Source organism: Aotus nancymaae, unplaced genomic scaffold (assembly GCF_030222135.1).
Source record: "Aotus nancymaae isolate 86718 unplaced genomic scaffold, 86718_ANA_hifiasm-v0.15.2.pri h1tg000010l, whole genome shotgun sequence".
In the NCBI taxonomy this organism is placed as follows: domain Eukaryota; kingdom Metazoa; phylum Chordata; class Mammalia; order Primates; family Aotidae; genus Aotus; species Aotus nancymaae.
The window spans coordinates 27,157,990-27,177,017 of record NW_026988421.1 but is presented as its reverse complement, the minus strand read 5'-3'; the positions used below and the strand labels follow the sequence as shown (position 1 = coordinate 27,177,017).

The 19,028-nt window shown below is 52.4% G+C and overlaps 1 protein-coding gene across 1 annotated transcript; it reads right to left on the bottom strand.

Moving 5' to 3' along the window:
* Positions 1 to 815: 815 nt before the first annotated feature.
* CALHM1 (calcium homeostasis modulator 1) lies at positions 816 to 6,507 on the bottom strand. Its single transcript, XM_012439536.2, has 2 exons — positions 5,805 to 6,507; positions 816 to 3,072 (listed from the first exon to the last, which is right to left on the bottom strand). The coding sequence occupies exons 1-2, from the start codon at positions 6,354 to 6,356 to the stop codon at positions 2,587 to 2,589; spliced, it is 1,038 nt and encodes a 345-aa protein (XP_012294959.2). The 5' UTR covers positions 6,357 to 6,507; the 3' UTR covers positions 816 to 2,586.
* Between the last annotated feature and the right edge of the window lie 12,521 nt (positions 6,508 to 19,028).

The following is a 19,028-nucleotide window of genomic DNA, read 5'->3' as shown; positions in this document are numbered from 1 at the left end:
GTGGAAGCATTGGGGAGATCCGGCCTAGACCTGCCCCCCATGACAGTTTCAAGAGCACCCCACGCCAGGCAGAAGCTACCGAAGGAGACCCTGAGAAGGTCAGGGGAGGGGGCCGTCAGTCCCACGCTGAGCCCCGCGGGATGCTCTGGGCCAGGCCCGCACCCGCTTACGGCCCTTCTCCCTCAGAGCGGTCCTGTCACTGACTGGACAAACCATCCCCACGGCCAGCTCCTTGACCCATAGCTAACTCCCGGGACCTGCTTCGGATCCCTGAAGGGTTGACGATTGAATTCAGGAGCCTAGGGATTCCCCCGGGGCCTGCAGGCAGAACTCCAACTGGTGGGTGGAAATTTCAAGGAGGCAGGTTTCTGAAGGAAGCCCTTTGTAATAATCAGAGCTGCCCAGCCTGTTCCTAAAAATGGTCTTGAGCTCCCCAGCTGTGGGAGTGCACAAGATACGGGCTGAAGCGCACGGGTCAGGAACGCTGCAGAGGAGAGGCCTAGGGACAGGCTGGTTAACCTTAGCATGGAGGGAGATGACTCCCGACAGCTGCCAGCGCTGCAGTGCTCTTGGTTCCGTCATGGTGGAGCTGCCTTCCTGAGCTGGGCTTGACCACATGTAGGAAGGAAAGAAAACGTACCAGGGTTTGCTTGTTTATTTGTTTGTTTCAGATCCCAGCATGTGCCAAACACAGTCCCAGATCCTTCCCTAAAAGGTATTTCCCTTTATCCTCACCACAATCCTGAAAAGCAGGTCTTTTTTAAAAAATAATTTTTTCATTTAAAAAAATATTATAAATCTTCTTCTTCTTCTTATTTTAGAGACAGAGTCTTGCTATGTTGCCCAGGCTAGTCACCAACTCCTGGGCTCAAGTGATCCTCCCTTCTTGACCTCCCAAGTGCTGGGATTACAGGCATGAGCTACTACACCCGGCCAATCAGGTCTTCTAATATCCATGTTACAGACAGACACTCTGAGGCTTAGAGTAGCTAGGTGACTTGCCACAGGTCCTGCAGTGCTTGTATTTGAACCCAGGTGTGCCTGACCTAAAGCTTTGCTCTCCTTCACATCTGTACTTTCTGATACCTCCCAGCCTTCACTTCCCACTGGAAGCGCCCCCGCCCACCAACACACACCTTGTTTTTGCTCATCCGAATCCTCCTCCACTTCAGGGCGTAGACCAAGTCCCACCTCCTGGAAGAGCCCTCCCGGCCCACCTCGGCCCACAAGGATCTGAGCAGCTCCTCCCAAATAATTAAAAGGAGGGAAACTGGACCTCAGAAGTGGGAATAGAGGGAAGGATGGATAAGAAAGGATGGAATCATGGCCAAGATCAAAATGAATTCTTAGATGCTTGGGACTTAGGTCTCAGAACTGTCTGAGGGCGTGCTGAGAAAGCTACCTGGACCTCTGTTTCCTCCTCCCCAAAAAGATGGAAGCTCGAGTGTTTGTGTTGCTGTCTCTCATCCTTGGATTCAGAAATCAGCAAACACATGAGCTACCATGTGCTGGGTGCCTACCATGTGCCATGTACTTTTACACATAGCAACGCCATGACGGGAAGGCCCTCACCCCCATTGTATAGATGAAGAAACTAAGGCATAGGCAGTGATGCAGCTGGCCCAGGGACAGAGTTTGTGAGTGGTAGAGACAGCATTTGACCCAATTCTGTCCCACTCTGGAATCAGCTGCTTCCCGTTTACGCTGCTCTCCTCCACCCTCATACCACCTGGGCTAGAGCCTCGGAGCTCCTTTTAGCCTCTCAGAACTCCCTTCCCAAGGGGTGGGGTCTTTGAGAAAAATGGAGAGACTTCAGCTTCTGTGTCTAACTTCTCAAGGCTTGGGGGTGGTCTGATTTCCCCGAGGCCTGGATGTGAAGGGGGCATTAGGGTAGTCTTCAATGACCCCTCTACGAGGACTTTTGTGCTTGGTGCTAAATAAACAGACAGTCCACCTGGACAATTGTCATGTGACCCTGTAGTGACCACACACTCTGGCCTCTCCCATGTGAACCTAGCTTCTAACATCGCATCTCATCGCCTGTCACCCCAGGTGTGTCACGCCAGGTGGGCTGTGCGTCATGTCCCTATGGGCCTGCCCCAGCCCACTCAGTCTCACCTAGGACATGCTTGCCCAAATCAGAGGGCTCCCACTTCGTGAGATGCCTGGATGCTTCCCACTCCCCAAGCCCTGAGCAGAAAGGAAGAGAGGTCCTAAAAAGCCACAGATGAAAGTGGACCCTGGGGCAGGGATGTCTGTCGAACCTGGGAGGACACAGTGAACATCAGCCTGGGAAGGGCTGGGCAGAGTGGAGCCATCGGTCCCTATGTCCGCCATGATAGTTCTGACTCCTTTAGACTAATACTGCTCATGGACTCACTGCCCCAGGGCCATCCAGAGCAGTGTCATAGCTGAGGGTGTGAGATCCCCTTCCAGTTCCAGATATCCTGCCTGCTATGGGCAGGCGTGTGCCAGGGAGTGTGGGCTAGTGCCCAGCACTGAAAGCCTTCATTTTTCCCCCCGGTTTGGGGGTTGGAGGGGCCGTGGGCTCAGATCCCCATTCCTGCCTCTTCAGCCGGCTGCGCCTCACACTTTGCTGAAGTAGGTGGCCACCTCCTTGCGCAGAGGCTGGGGCCCACCCCCAGCCCAGCCATTGCCCATCAGCAGTGGCTCCTCCCGGCCCAGCCGCAGAGGCGGTTTGCATTTGTGCCAGCTTGTGAGCAGCCTGTTCATGGCGCCTTGGTCCGTGATGCCGCGCAGCTTCTCCCTTTCCTCCTCCCCACCGTCAGGGGGCATGGGGGCAGCCTTGGAAGCAGGGGCCATGGCCATTGCCCCGTGGGCGTGACCCAGCTCCAGGTCATTGTTCATGGCCTCGAAGAACTGCTGGATACAGACCTTGGCGAAGGCCTTGGCGTGCTCCGTGCATGTCTCATCAAAGAGCCTTCGCTCGATGTCAATGTAGTGGGACCAGTACTTGCTCTTGAGGAAGGCGGCCTGTGTGAAGCAGGGCCGCACGGAGCGCACCACGAATGCCAGCAGTGTGGTCAGCAGCACGAAGGACCAGCCCAGTGCCTGTGGGGAGACGACAGAAAGTCACTGGGCACTGGCCTCGGGCCTCAGAGCCTGTTCAGACTCCCAAAGCACTCTCTTTCTTTTTTGTTTGAGACGGAGTTTTGCTCTTGTTGCCCAGGCTGGAGTGCAAAGGCACATCTTGGCTTACCGCAACCTCTGCTTCCTGGATTGAAGCGATTCTTTTGCTAAGCCTCCTGAGTAGCTGGGATTACAGGCATGCACCACCACGCCCGGCTAATTTGTATTATTAGTAGAGACGGGGTTTCTCCGTGTTGATCAGGCTGGTCTTGAACTCCCGACCTCAGGTGATCCACCCACCTCGGCCTCCCAAAGTGCTGGGATTACAGGCATGAGCCACCGCACCCGGCCTGACTCCCAAAGCATTCTATGCCATCGCCTCTAGGGCAAAGAGCATAAACTGGGCAAGTGAGCTTGCCGCTTGGCCTTTATTTCCTCATCTGTAAAATGGGCATAGAAATTGAAATAATGGAAACAAGTGCACCTCATGGAAAGAAGATCACATGGGTAAAGCACCCACCATGCTGACGTGGCACCCCGGGAGCAGGAGTTAAGTGGCAGACCCTAGAGTTGGGCTGCTTGGGTTTGAATGCCGTCTCCACTAATTACTAGTTGCTCAGGAGCAAAGCACTCAAGTTCTCTGTGCCTCAGTTTCCACACCTATAAAACGCAGCTGGTGGTAGCAACTATCTCAGTGTTGTGAGGACTGAATGTGATAAGCCTAGCACAGTGCCTGGCACCCAGTCTTCAGTGACTATTAACCTTATGGTTGTGCCAGTAGGCCCTCACTTACTTACTGTGTCTCTTCTTTCAGGAAGCCTTCCTTGATCTCCCCAGGCCATAGTGGCCCTTTTTCCTCTGAGTCCTGAACCTCTCCTTTGGCTCCTGGTATTGTCACCAGTGCCAAGTGAGCGCCTCCTCTGTGTCAGTTCTGAGCTGAGGCTTCAGGGGTCATGGAGGTGAATCAGGCAAGAACTCAAGCTCTGCGGAAGAGCACCCTGCACCTGGTTCTAGCTCTGCTCTGTCAGCTCACTGTAGGGCACGGGGCAGGATGCTCCCCTGGCCCCCACGTCAGGGTTAGGCCCCAGCCACACAGAGATACATTTGGGCAGATCAAGACTGGGGCTGAGGGAAAACTCAGATGCTAATTATGGGGCCGGGCAGGTCATGACAGAGCAGATGGGGTGGGGAGCCGCTGAGCATGTGCACAGGCCATGGGCACCCCAGGCTGCTCTGGGAGTACACGTGGGCCTGGTGGGGCTGGACCTTCTGGATTTCCAGCTTGGAAATCTGATTTTTATGTGAAAAATTCCTATTTTTATTATTTACTTTTTTTTTTTTTTTTTTTGAGGCAGGTCTTGCTCTGTTACCCAGGCTGGAGTGCAGTGGTGTAATTACAGCTCACTGCAGCCTCAACCTCCCAGGCTCAAGCAATCCTCCCACTTCAGCTTCCTGAGTAGGTGGGACTACAGGCATGTGCCACCAAGCCCGGCTAATTTTTTTTTTTTTTTTTTTTTGGAGACAGGGTCTCACTATATTCCCCAGGCTGGTCTTGAACTCCTGGGCTCCAGCAATCTTCCTGCTTTGGCTTCCCAAAGTGCTGGGATTACAGACATGAGCCACACCTTACCCGGCCCATTCTGGTTTGTATAAGATGCCAACAAATTCTAAAGTTGAATCTAGAATTTAGTCTCTGAAGGCCAAATGAAACATGTATAGGCCTCTGGGGCCCACTCAGCTTATGATGTGGCAGCTTAAAGGTCAGGTGGAGGGACAGCTGGCCAAGCCCTGAGGCCGGGGATGATGGGATGAGTGTCCACAGGAGAGGAGGCACAGGTTGGGAGGAGAGGGAAGCAGAGTTCAGTCTGAATGTTCAGAGTGTGACATTCACCAGGGCTATCTGGGTGGTGATGGCGGCCTCCCAGGAGAGACGCCCCTGCTAGAGCGGGAAGCCAGGGGTGTCTGGACTTGCCAGGGCAGAGTATGCATGTTTCTCCAACCCTTGCAAGGTAGGCTGGCTCCAGCCCCTCTCCCTGACGGCACCTGGTCTGCCAGCTGCGAGGGCAGGCTGCCTGGGCGGTCCTCCCCACACAGCACTGATGGTGGTGGAGGAGGCCCAAGAGGCTTGGACGGGTGAGCGCCGAGGGGCAGAGGATGTGGGAGCAGGGCTGGGAGGACTCTCACTCTGGCTGCCCCGTCAGTGGGCCTTCCAACCTCCCTTTCCGTCACATCTCAACAGGGCATCTCTCTCACCCATGTGCCCTCTTCCAGGACACCCTGGTCCTCAGCTCCCACTCCCCACCAGGGAAGCACCAGATGGGGGCATTTGCCAGGGAAATGTACCCAAATGGCCTAGCCACCCACTGGCCTTACCACTGCAGAGGCCTGGAAGAGAGAAAGGATGCAAATTCCTCCAGGTTCCAAGCTCAGTGATCCGGATGGGGATGTGGGTCCACTCTGGAGACCTCAGGACAGGGGTCAGGCCCACTCACCAGAAGCCTCTGGATGGAGGGAGCCGAAGCACGTTCTCCAGATGGCCCTGGGCTGAGGGCAGATGCATGGCTCTGCCTTCAGCCTCAGTTGGGAAGATGCCCCCACCCCTCAGAGCTCCACTTGAGCGGAGGCCCCATTTTGAGAGGTGGGGGCATAGGGTCCTCCTAGAGAGACCTTGATCTGCCAGGGAGACCCAGCCTGAGGCCATGTGGCCCCCTCACCTGGGAGATGCAGCGCAGGTAGCGCACAGCCACCTCTCGGGCCAGCAGCCAGTCACCATCGTAGATCTCAGGGCAGGGCAGCCGGGCCAGCAGGCGGGCGAGCTCGGGGGCAGGCAGGTCAGGCACCAGGCTGCCATTGCCCAGTGCGGTCACAGGCACGGCAGTGCAGAAGGCACAGAGGAAGCATTTGCCATCGAGTAGTGTGACGGCCACCCAGACGACGGGTGCAATGAGGGCACGCTGGGCCATGGAGCAGAACATGTAGCGCAACACGGCGGGGTCCTTGGCCCGGTGGCCCGGTGGCCGCTTCCACTCTTCCGCCAGCATGGACACGTTGTTGTTCATGACCAGGCCCAGCAAGAAGAGCACCAGGGGTGGTGCCAGCAGGATGCCCATGCTGTAAGCCGCGTTGTAGCCTGGCAGGCAGGGGCAGTTGAAGTCGAAGGCCGAGTACATCTGGGCGCTGGCCAGGGCCATGATGCCACAGATGCCGTTCATGAAGGACTCCTGGTTGGACTGCAGGAACTGGAAGATCATCCGGAACTTGTCCATCGTGCCCCCTGCGAGGCCCGGCCGCCCCTTCCCAACTCACCGCTGCCTCCAAGAAGGCCCCTGTGGCCCACCCTGCCCACTGGGTGCCCACCTCATACTCGGGCTCTCCTGGCTGGGACCAGCAGAGCTCAGAGCAGAGGCTAAGGTCACTGTCGCTTTGAGGAATCTTTAGTGAGGTGCTGGCTGAGAGAGTGCAGATTGGCCAATCCTGTGGGTTCAGCCAGGGCTGTGCCCCTCCCTCCTAGGCTTCTGTCTCTGCAGCCGCCTCCACCTCCAGCACTAGCTCCTGCTAGGGACCAGCTTTCCGTGGGTGTGGGAGGGAGGGAGAGGCGGGAGAGGGCAGGCTCAGACACAGGCTGGGAAGACACTCTCCAGCAGGGCTGGAGTTTGGAGAGTCCATGGCTGCTGCAGAGGCCTGAGCTCCTGGACCTTGTCCTCTGGGCTCCTAGGAAGCTCGTCGCCCTCCTTCTGCCCCTCCCACTGGGGGTCTCCTCCATGCTGTATCAGAATCCCAGAGGGCTCCTCCATCAGTTCACCAATGGTGGTGTTTTGCGGTGGCAGTGGCTGCTGGTGGTCGTGGGGGTACTGGTCACAGAAGGGATGGCAGGGGTGGTGGTGGTGGGGATGGTGTTAATGTGGACATGGCAGAGAATGGAACATTCTGGATTTGCAGGCAGAGGTCTTGGATTTGACGGGTTGCCTGGGTGGGAGCTGTGGCCTGTGAGTGCTGCAGGGGCCTTGTGTCAGCCTGCCTGTGTCTCTGTGGGTGTGCCTGTGTGTTTGTGGGCTGTGGATGGCAATCCTTTCCTAGCTCCACCTCTACTCCCCCAGTCAAAAAATAAAGGTGTCTGCACACTGACAGCAAGGGGGTGAAATGAATTAAAGAGGTGGGATGATGGGGTTTCATACCTGGAATCTGGGCCTCCAGAGTGCCTGCAGGAACCTGGCTAGCCATCCTCCACAGACACATCGAAGAGGAGGAGCTGAACGTGCTCCCTCTGATACCCAAGGCTCTCCCAAGGGCAGGTCAGATCCAGCTCCAGCTGGATGGCTCCTGTCTGTGAAAAGGGGTGGGGTCTGGGACTGGGCTAGGGCATCTCCATGGGGCTGACGGAACTGTGCCTCCCATGTGTGTGCCCACATGTGAGCTCACTGTGGCTTTGGGCCTCTGTGTCTGTGTATCTGCATGTGTGTGACTATGTTAGTGGTCTTTGTGTCTGAGGGTCTCTGTATCACAGACCAGGACCAGCATTGACTCAGGCTTGCCCTGGGTGGAGCCCTGTGCCAGCCACTTACATGCATTGCCTGCATAACCTTCGTACAATCCCATGAGACAGGTACTACCGTCCCCATTTTACAGAGGTGGGGACTGGGGCTGGGAGAGGTTATCAAGGGAGAGTTACTCCACCTGTAGGTGGAGGAGTGGGATTGGAACCCAGGCTAGCCCTCTCACAGGGGTGGGCGTGGGGGGTGGAAGAGGGGTCAGGAAATGTTTTTTGGCCTTTTTCTTCTGGGTGAATCAGGCTCCTGTTCTGCTGGTCTGGGTGGAGATGCTGGATTGTCGCCAATAAGATATAGTGGGGAAGAATATTGCTCCCCTTGCTGTCAGGCTGGGCCTGGGGCGATTGGAGCCCCCAGGCTGGTAGCCTTTGGAAGACCTTGCAGAGATTCCCCAGGGAATGCCATAGGTGGCTGGCAGGATGAGGGAGGTCCAGTGATGGAGGTGACTTACCCTGCACATCTCCCACAGTGTTCTCGTGCATGGCCGACAGCAGGTATAAGCTGATTCTAGAGTTGGGGTGGGCCTGGGGTGGTCCAGGAAACCAGGAGGGATGGTTTCAGGGGGCCACCTGGAAATCTGTCTTGTATATTGCACATGGCTCCCTGTTTGTAGATAATGTGCCTTTCTAGGGGCACCCACGCTGCCTGGTCTAACCACATATACACATTCTGCAAATTCTAAGTGCAGTGTTATTTTAAAATACTTGAGGCGGGGCACAGTGGCTCACATCTGTAATCCCAGTGGTTTTCAGAGGCCAAGGTGGGAGGATCACTTGAAACCAGGAGTTTGAGGCTGCAGTGAGCCATGATCACAGCACTGCATTCCAGCAGGGCTGACAGAGCAAGACCCTGTCTCTAAATAACAATCATAATAAAAATAAAAATAAATACTCAATATAAGACAGTTTGATTAGATTCTCAATCAATTATTCTCACTATCATAAGAATTTTGGTTACAGGCTGGGGTCACACCTGTAATCCCAACACTTTGGGAGGCCGAGGAGGGAGGATCGCTTGAGCCCAGGAGTTTAAGACCAGCCTAGGCAACATAGAAAGACCCTGTCACTACGCCTGAAAAAAAAAAGTTACAGTTGTCATTGAGAGTAAATATTGAGGGTTAATTCTTTTCTTTGGGACAGGGTCTCACTCTGTCACCCAGCCTGCTGTGCAGTGGCATCATTTCAGCTCACTGCAACCTCTGCCTCCCAGAATCAAGCCATCCTCCCAGTTCAGGCTCCTGAGCAGCTGGGACTACAGGTATGCACCACAATACCCAGCTAATTTTTGTATTTTTTCCTTGTCTCAAAAAACAAAAACAAACAAACAAACCAAAACTATCACCTACTTGGGCTAAGTCTTTTTGTAGGTGTTGTTTATCCAATATTTGAAGAAATCATCATTAAAGAGCCTTCATGAGCTATGCACAGTGGCTCACGTCTGTAATCCTAGCACTTTGGCATGGTGAGATGGGCGGATCACTTGAGATCAGGAGGTCCAGACCACCCTGGCTAACATGGTAAAACCCTGTCTTTACTAAAAATACAAAAATGGCTGGGTGCAGTGACTCACACCTATAATCCCAGCACTTTGGGAGACTGAGGCAGGTGGATCACCTGAGGTCAGGAGTTTGAGATCAGCCTGGCCAACACGGCCAAACCCTGTCTCTATTACAAATACAAAAAATTAGCTGGGCATGGTGGCGCGTGCCTGTAATCCCAGCTACTCAGGAAGCTGAGGCGGGAGAATTGCCTGAACCCAGGAGGCGGAGGTTGTGGTGAGCCGAGATCACGCCATTGCACTACAGCCTGGGTAACAAGAGCGAAACTCCGTCTCCAAAAATAAAAAAAAATACAAAAATTAGCCAGGCGTGGCATTGGGTGCCTGTAATCCCAGCTACTCAAGAGGCTTTGGCAGGAGAATCACTTGAACCCGGGAGGTGGAGGTTGCAATGAATCAGCTCACCCAGGCTGGAGTGCAATGGTGCCATCCACTGCTGGTGCACAGAGGGAGCGTGACTGTGCTCAGTGGCTATGCTGCTGATGAAATCATTCATCGCATACAGCCTCAGGACGTCAAGGAGCACCGAGCAGTCATCGTCCTCAGGAAGACAAGATTAGATGCACTCTGGTTGGAAACAAAGTCCCTGAACAGCTCCGTGTTATCACCCAGCTATGCTTCAGATCGCCTGTCAGGAAACAACAGGGACCCTGCTCTGAAACCCAAGCAGTCCCACCGCAAGGCAGACCCTGATGCTGCCCACAGATCGCAGATCCTGGAGATGGGAGTGGCGCTATCCACCGCACTCCAGCCTGGGTGAAAGAGTGACACTCGGTCTCAAAAATATAAATGAAGAAATAAAATAAAGAGCCTTGAATAGGAATTGCTTGTGGTCATTTCATGCAAAAAAAAAAATCTGAAATTAAAAAGTTGTGCTCACCGAATCAAGCTCATTTCTCATTTTGAGTTTAGGAGGTTTCATTTGGATGTTTTACACAAATCTTTCCTAATACTTTATATTTCATTTTTTCTTATCATAATTATATAAGATAAATAAATTGTAATTTTTTTTTTTTTTCACCAGGCATCCTACGAACATCTCCTGGTTCCCTCCCTGTGGCCCAGTGTTGTATATCAATGCCATCGTCTCCATGACGGATGTGAGGAATGTTAGGAAGCTCTGCTTCTGAAGGATGGAGGGGCTGGGGCAGGTGCCCCCAAGCTTCACTGTCAGTGGCGCAGAAGCCACTCAAGATTACCTGGGGAGCTATGGACTGAATGTTCGTGTCCCCTCCCAAATTCATCTGTTGAAGTCCTAGCCCCAACACGATGGCATTAGGAGGTGGGGCTTTTGAGAGGTAATTAGTCCATGAGGGTGGAGCCCTCCTGAATGGGATTGGCGCCCTTATAGAAGGGACCCTGGACCCTGGACCTCCACCCCTCGAGGACACAGTGAGAAGGCAGAACTCAGCCTTGGGTACCCTCATCTCAGACTTCCAGCCTTCTGAACTGTGAGAAATAAATGTTTGTTGTCTGTGGTATGTTTCGTTAATGTGGCCCAAGCTGTTGGACACAGGGACACCCTTGGGCTCCCGGACACTGCCCTTCCCCCGTGCTGATGCTCTCCTGGAACATCGTTGTACCTCACTGCCCATCCAAAGCCACATCCGGGCCCTACCCGCTCACTCCTTGCTTCTTCCACTCAATGGTCAAGTTTTTCTCTTAGCAAGAAGCCAGCCAGGCATGGTGGTTCACGCCTGTAATCCCAGCACTTCAAGAGGCTGAGGCGGGCGGATCATTTGAGGTCAGGAGTTTGAGACCAGCCTGACCAACATGGTGAAACCCTGTTCCTACTAAAAAGACAAAAAAAAAAAAAAAAAAGAAGAAGAAAGAAAAAATTAGCTGGGTGTGGCTAATTTCTACTGTATTTGTGGCAAATGTCCACAAATACAGTGGCTTAAAGCAACATGAATTATTTATTCTCTTGTAGTTCTGAGGTCAGGAGTCTATAACGGATCTTGGCCAGCTAACATTAAATGGTGGGCAGGCTGTTTCTTCTGGAGGCTCTAAAAGATAATCCATGTCCTTGTCTTCTCTACTGTGTAGAGGACACCCACATGCCCTGGCTTGTAATATCGCATTCCTCCAACCTCTGCTTCCCTCGTCACAGCTCCTTCTCTGACTCTCACTCTCCTACCTCTCCCTCTCTGTTTTTTGGAGACGCAGTCACTCTGTTGCCCAGGTTGGAGTGCAGTGGTGCGATCTCTGCTCACTGCAACCTCCACCTCCTGGGTTCAAGTGATTCTCCTGCCTCAGCCTCCCAAGTAGCTGGGATTACAGGCATGCGCCGCCATGCCCAGCTAATTATTGATTTTTGGTAGAGACAGGGTTTCACCACGTTGGCCAGGCTGGTCTGGAACCCCTGACCTCATGTGATCCTCCCACCCCAGTGTCCCAAAGGGCTAGGATTACAGCCGTGAGCCACCGCAACTGGCTCTACCTGTCCCTTATAAGGACGTGTGGGGCCCATCTGACTAATCCAGGATATTTCCTCATCTCAAAATCCATAACTTAATCACATCTGCAAAGCCCCTTTTGCCATGGAAGGTAACATATTCGCAGGTTCTGAACATTAGGCGGTGGACTCCTGGGGGCCCATGGTTCTACTGAACTTCAGTAGGGGTCTTCGGTGGTCCATTTATCAGTACTTAGTGTCTTCTCCATCTCTCCCCTATAACTCCCAGGTCATGACTAAATAAATTAAAAAGCAGAATAGCGCACACATTTTGGAGTGTGGTGGCAAACTCGGCCATGGTCACCACTGTGGGATGTACACTTGCCTTGGGGCTGTAGTCCAGGTACCCAGAGGGCACAGCTGGTGAGTCCTCTCTGGCTTGGAGGAGTTAGGGGTGTCATGGAAAGCAGCATGCAAAGGAGGCTCCTGAGGAGAGCGGGTGCCGTGCTTTAGGAAAATGCCCCATTTGCATAGGAGAGTGTGAGTGTGGGTGCTCCAATGGGCGCCCTCTTCAACCAGCAGCTGTTGGAGCATCCAGAGACTGGGGCAGTGGAGGAGGCAGGAGCCAACAGCAAATGTGGTTTATATTTGGCCCAAGGCAACCTGGAGGTGCCCAGCTAGTGCCCCAGCTGGTGACAATCAGAGATTGGTGGAGACATGCCCCCTCCTCCTTCCTGGGGAGCGGTTACTGGTGTCATGCTCTCCCCAGCTCCCCGGTGGGATCGGGCTCTGGTTGCCCACGTGGGAACTGGCTGGCGGCTCTACTCTTGGCTGGCTTTCTTCCCTCTCCAGCATCACTTCTGTTCCTTGCAGGGTTACCCGGAAGCAACTTCTTATAAGCTATATGCACTCATTTCCTTTTCTCAGGACCGGCTTCTGGGGAATACCACGGGTCTTTTTTATTTTTAGTTGTTTATTTAGAGACAGGTTCTCCCTCTGTCTCCTAAACTAGAGTGCAGTGGCACAATCATAGCTTACTATAACCTTGAACACCTGGGCTCAAAAGATCGTTAAGTCTCAGCCTCCAAAGTAGCTAGGAATACAGGGGTGCATCGCCATGCCCAGCTAGGGTTTTTTTTTTTTTTTTGTAAATTTGTAGAGATAGGGTCATGCTGTGTTGCCCAGGCTGGCCTCAATTCCTGGCCTCAAAGGATCCTCCCTTGCCTCCGCCCCCCAAAGTGCTGGAGTTATAGGTGTGAGCCACTGTGCCAGCCATATCATGTGTCTTGATGGTGGCATCACAAGATGGTGGTGTCAGCTGGGTCCCCAAGTGACTGTGTGAGTCAGAACCCTCCTCTTCAACCTCCCTTCCCTGTTTAACTATATCAGGTTTTGCTTGAGTGAGAAACACATCTTTATTGTGTTAAGCCGCTGACACATTCTTTTTATTTTTACTGTATTTTATTTATTTATTTATTTATTTTGATTTAGGGACAGAGTTTTGATCTCTTGCTCAGGCAGGAGTGCAGTGGCACGATCTAGGCTCACTGCAACCTCCACCTCCCAGGTTCAAGCCATTCTCCTGCCTCAGCCTCCCAAGTAGCAGGGACTATAGGTGTGCACCACCACCCCCAGCTAATTTTTATAGTTTTAGTAGAGACAGTGTCTCTAACTCCTGACCTGACAGGTCTCAAACTCCTGACCTCAGGTGATCTGCCCACCTCAACCTCCCAAAATGCTAGAATTATAGGCGTGAGCCACCGCGCCCAGCCTACTGTATTTTATTTTTATGTTCCCAGCCAAGCCTAATATAATGTTTATGTGTGAGATTTTAAGCAAGACACCCAGAGTTCATTCTACCTCTGAAATACTCTAATCTATCGATTCTCGCCCTCTCCACCCTAATCCAAGCCTGCCTTCGGCAGTTCACACCGGCCCCTATCAAGACACTCCCAGGCTGTGGCCAGGAGAATCTTTTAAAAGCGAACGTCTGGCCAGGCGCAGTGGCTCACGCCTATAATCCCAGCACTTTGGGAGGCCAAGGCGGGTGGATCACGAAGTCAAGAGATCGAGACCATCCTGGTCAACATGGTGAAACCCCATCTCTACTAAAAATACAAAAAATTAGCTGGGCATGGTGGCGCATGCCTGTAATCCCAACTACTCAGGAGGCTGAGGCAGGAGAATTGCCTGAACCCAGGAGGTGGAGGTTGCAGTGAGCTGAGATCGTGCCATTGTACTCCAGCCTGGGTAACAAGAGCGAAACTCCATCTCAAAAAATAATAATAATAAATAAATAAATAAATAAAAGCGAACATCTGACTCAATTACTACTTAATTCCTTCCAATGGTTTAAGTCCAAAATCCTTAACCGGGTCTGCATGACCCTGTGAGAGCTGGTGCCCGGGGCCACTCTCCTCCCCATGCCTCCTCCCCAGTTGACCAGTTTGCTTTCAGTTTCTCAAACAGGGCAAGCCTCTTCCAGCTCAAAGGACAAGAACCTTTGCACAGGTTCTGCACATTCCTGCAATACTTCTCCCCCTGTTCTCACTAGAGAAATTCCTGTGAATCCTTAAGGTCTCAGTGTAATGATTGTGTAGGGGCTCACAGAAACAGTACCCTGAAATGAAGGTCTCAGAAGCAAAAGACTCTTTCTGACCTTCACCTGCGCCTGTCTCTGGCCCCTCATTCTCCCCCAAGGCTAGCCATAGAAACTAGAATCCCTCTTCCCCAGGGTGGGTCGTAGAAACCAGAACCCCTTTCTCCCTGAAGCCAGCCACAAAATCTAAAAATATTACTCTGGGCCCAGCGGGTAGTGGTTTATGCTTGTAATTCCAGTACTTTGGGAGGCCAAGGAGGGTGGATCGCTTGAGGTCAGGAGTTCAAGACCAGCCTGAAACCCTATTTCTCCTAAAAAATACAAAAATTAGCTGGGCATGATGGTGGGCTCCTGTAATCCCAGCTACCTGGGAGGCTGAGGCAGGAGAATTGCTTAAACCCAGGAGGTGGAAGTTGTAGTGAGCCGAGATCACGCCATTGCACTCCAGCCTGAGTGACAGAGTGAGACTCCGTCTCAAAAAAAGTCTTTTTTTCTAATTCCTACCCCCAATCTTTCAATGTAAAAACTGGACATAAGGAAATTATTTGACCTACGTTGTTAGATTGCAGGTCACCAGATCCCCTTCCCCCGTCCCATGGGAGAAAGGAGTGCTGCCCAGAGAGGCCCAGGAGAACCGAAACGGAAGCCTTGCTGGTTCCCACAGTCCGTAGCATCGACTCAGATCTTTTTTGTCCAATTGTATTTCTGCGTGGTTTTTTCCATAGTCTGTTGAACCCAAGTGTAAAAATGGACCATTTCCTCTGTATCTTTGGGTCTTCATCCTGAAGATGAAGACTCTGGCATCAAAATAAATATGTATGATTTTCTCCTGTTGATCTCTGCCTTTTGTCAGTGATTTTTCAGTGAACTTTCATTGGGTGAAGGGGAAGTTTCTCCCTCCCCTACAGTTTCTTCTTTAGAGAGGCCTTCCCGAACCTTCTGCTGAAATCAGTCCTGCAGATACAGGCTCTCAGAGCCCTCTGGATGTTCTTCCCCTTCCAGCACTGAATACAATCGTAATTACTTTCTGAGGTAGGTGGCTTATTTAATAGCTAGGGACTCCCATTGGATCATAAAGGCTAAAAGTCCTCATCTGTTTTATTCATTACCATATGCCTAACGCTTAGCACAATGCGCCTAGAACATAATGGATGCTCAGTTAATAAGTGTGAATGAAGGAATACAGGAACAAGCGAATGAAGAAAGGAAGCGAACCTTGGACCAAGATAAATGTGTAGGGAGGCAAGAATTCAGGCACAAAAGGGAGGCAGCACTCACCTGTACAGTTCCGTGAGAAGAGACAAGACAGGACACTTCTGAGGCGGCACAGATCTGTGAGATGAGTTGGGTGAAATGCCTGTTCGAAGCTCACTGCCATGGCAGCTGCCACCAAATCACCTCCCACTAGCCTCCTCTAGACCCTCAGGGACCTCTCCCCATCCCACACGCCTCAGCCTCCCCCATCAGAGCCAGTTAGCACAGGCAGATAAATCATTTCACGTGGCTGCAAAGAGCTGGACAGAGCTGAGCCCCAAACAGAGAACTCCTTCATTTTCTTCTTTTTTTTTTTATTATTTTTTGAGACAGAGTTTCATTCTTGCTGTCCAGGCTGGAGTGCAATGGTGCGATCTTGGCTCACTGCAATCTCTGCCTCCCGGGTTCAAGTGGTTCTCTTGCCACAGCCTCCTGAGTAGCTGGGATTACAGGTGTGTGCCACCATGCCTGGCTACTTTCGTATTTTTAGTAAAGATAGGGTTTTACTATATGTTGGCCAGGCTGGTCTTGAACTCCTGACCTCAGGTGATCCACCCATCTTGGCCTCTCAAAGTGCTGGGATTATAGGCGTGAGCCACTGTACCCAACCATCATCTTCTTTTTTTTTTTTAGTTTCGCCATGTTGCCCAGGTTGGTCTTGAACTCTGGGCTCTAGTGATCCCCCTTCCTTGGCCTCCCAATATACTGGGATTACAGGCATGAGCCACTGTGCCTGGCTGGACTCCCTCGTTTTCAATAAGAGCCTTGGAAGTGGGAGCATGGTAGTGTGGACACAATTTCTCTATTCCCATTGTAGAATTTCTCTACTCCCAGTGCCTTTCCGCGTACGGGAATACTGGAGGTCTCTCTTGTATCATCATCACAAATTGGGGTAGGTGCCCAGGGATTTATATGAGTTGTATAGAAACCTACCCATCTGCTTGGCCAGGACTACCTCCCCCGGGAAGTTGGCAATAACCGGTGACTTTCCCTCCGTTCTCCCCCTGCTCGGTTGCTCAGAAGCACCGCTGGATTTGTTGATCCTCCTTCCCCCATCTAGGAATTCTCTCCTCCCTGGCCTGCCTCTGGACTCTGCCTCTGTGATTACCCCTTTCTCTCCCTTGTTGCCTCCTCTATTCCCTCGAAAACTCTAAAAGTCTTAGTCCTGCCTCTTCTCACGCAAGTCCCTTTCTTGATGGCCCTATCCATTTCGGCAGCTTCAGCGTCCTCGCCACGTGGGTGAACCCCAAATATCATCCTACTTCCTGACCTTGCCGCCAAGCACTCGTCTCATCCCCAACTGCCAGCAGGATAAAGCCAAAGTCCTGAGCTAAATCCTCAAGTCTCCTGCCATCTTCCCTCCTCTTGCAAACCTAGCTGAGATGGGAACTGCAGCTGCCCAGGCTGCATGAGGGTGGGGACTGGAACAGCCAGTGGCCATGGTTCCAGTAAATTCCTGCCTTGTCTGGCTGGCCACTGTGTCTCCTGAAGAAGGTCCACATACAGGACACAGTTGGGTTTGCAACCATACATCTGGGGACAAAAGAGGGTGAAAGATACATTTGAAGGCTGTCAAGGACAGAGGATGGAGAGAATGTATTCCCAGGTACAGAGCTCAGGGAGTGTGGCTTGATGGGACTCCTGGGCCCTCTGGCCAAGATCTTTCCTTTTTGCCAGGCTGGACTGCACGCCCCTCCACTTCGCTCTTTGTTCACTTGTTATATCCCTGTCTCCCCTTCCAAACTTGAAGCTCCATTAAGATAGGAAGGACTATCTGTCTTGCTCTCTGGCCACTTCAGGCATTCGATGAGTATCTGCTGAATGAGTAAACAGAACATGCTCTGCCCCTTGCCCAACTTTTTGCCTTTGTTCTTTTTTTTTTTTTGAGATGGACTCTCGCTCTGTCACCAGGCTGGAGTGCAGTGGCATGATCTCAGCTCACTGTAACCTCCACCTCCTGGGTTCAAGTGATTCTCCCGCCTCAGCCTCTAGAGTAGCTGGGACTACAGGCACACACCACCACCACACCCAGCTAATATTTTTTTTTTTTTTTTTTTTTTTTGAGACGGAGTTTCGCTCTTGTTACCCAGGCTGGAGTGCAATGGCGCGATCTCGGCTCACCACAACCTCCTCCTCCTGGGTTCAGGCAATTCTCCTGGTTCAGCCTCCTGAGTAGCTGGGATTATAGGCACGCACTACCGTGCCCAGCTAATTTTTTGTATGTTTAGTAGAGACGGGGTTTCACCATGTTGACCAGGATGGTCTCGATCTCTTGATCTCATGATCAACCCGCCTTGGCCTCCCAAAGTGCTGGGATTACAGGCTTTTTTTTTTTTTTAGTAGAGACAGGGTTTCACCCTGTTGGCCAGGATGGTCTTGATCTCTTGACATTGTGATCTGCCCACCTCGGCCTCCCAAAGTGCTGGGATTACAGGCCTGAGCCACTGCGCCTGCCTGGCCTATGCCTTTGTTATTTCTTCCCTTGAGATGCTCTGCACCCTTCCTCCCTCTCTCTTTACACATATCAAAATCCTTCCCATCCTTCAGACCCATCCAAATGACTCTTCATCGTGAAGCCTTCCCTCACCCCTCGGCTTGGAGCCTCCTTCTCCCTGCTAACTCCCCATGGCACCCGACTTGCCTTTATTAGACTTTATTAGATCACTTACACCTCATGCTTTGGATTCTTATTATTTCTGTACCCACCTCTGTCCCACTAATAGAGGGCCAAGATTTAGCCTTTGCTCTCCTCTGGGCCTCTGCCCCTCGCTGATGACTCCCTCTCTCCCCCATCCCTGCCCCGCAGATGTCCTGCTATGGCCTCCAGCAGCACAGATGTTGGCCACAGACAGCAGACCCAGGATTGCCCCTTGCCTTTCTACTTCCTTGGCACGAGGAAGCACGGCTGCTTGAGGGCAGGGGCGGGGTCATCGGTGTATTCTCTCTTCCCTCTTCCCTGGCACAGCACTTTGTATGCAGTAGGTGCTCTATAAGTACTCAGTATAGGAAAGCAAGAGTATAGATTGTATTCGGCAACTTTTTACTCCAGATGCTGCTTCCTTGGAGCCCAAAGCAGCCTCCCTCGGCCTCCTTTTCCCAGGCTGGGCGCTCACTCATGCAGACTAGGCCGCCTCCAAGGTCTCCCTCCTTCCTCCCCACCCTATCACTGCTAAAGCTTTGCCTAAACCGGGGCCCAACCCAGCACCATTTCAGACATTTGCATGGCCTGACCACAGCCGGTAGGTGGGGGGAGGCTGAGCTGCAGGGATTTTTCTGGTCTCACAAGGTCTCTTGGCAAGAGCCCAGGAGAACGAAAGTTGCCTGATGAAGGGGGCAGGGCTCCAGAGTTGGGAGCATCACGGGGCGGGGGTGGGGGGGGCTGTATTTCCTGCAGTGCTGAGGAAGTAGAAAAGCATGGGGGTGAACCTGGGTCTGCTTCCTGTAGCCACCATCTGTGCTGATGGAGGCGACCACAGGGTGTCTGGGGGTGGGGGTAGAAAGTGGGGGCTAGATGAGTCATCAGGGAGGGGCAGAGACCCAGAGGAGAGCAAAGGCTAAATCTTCCCCAAACCCTTCCTGTTCAGGC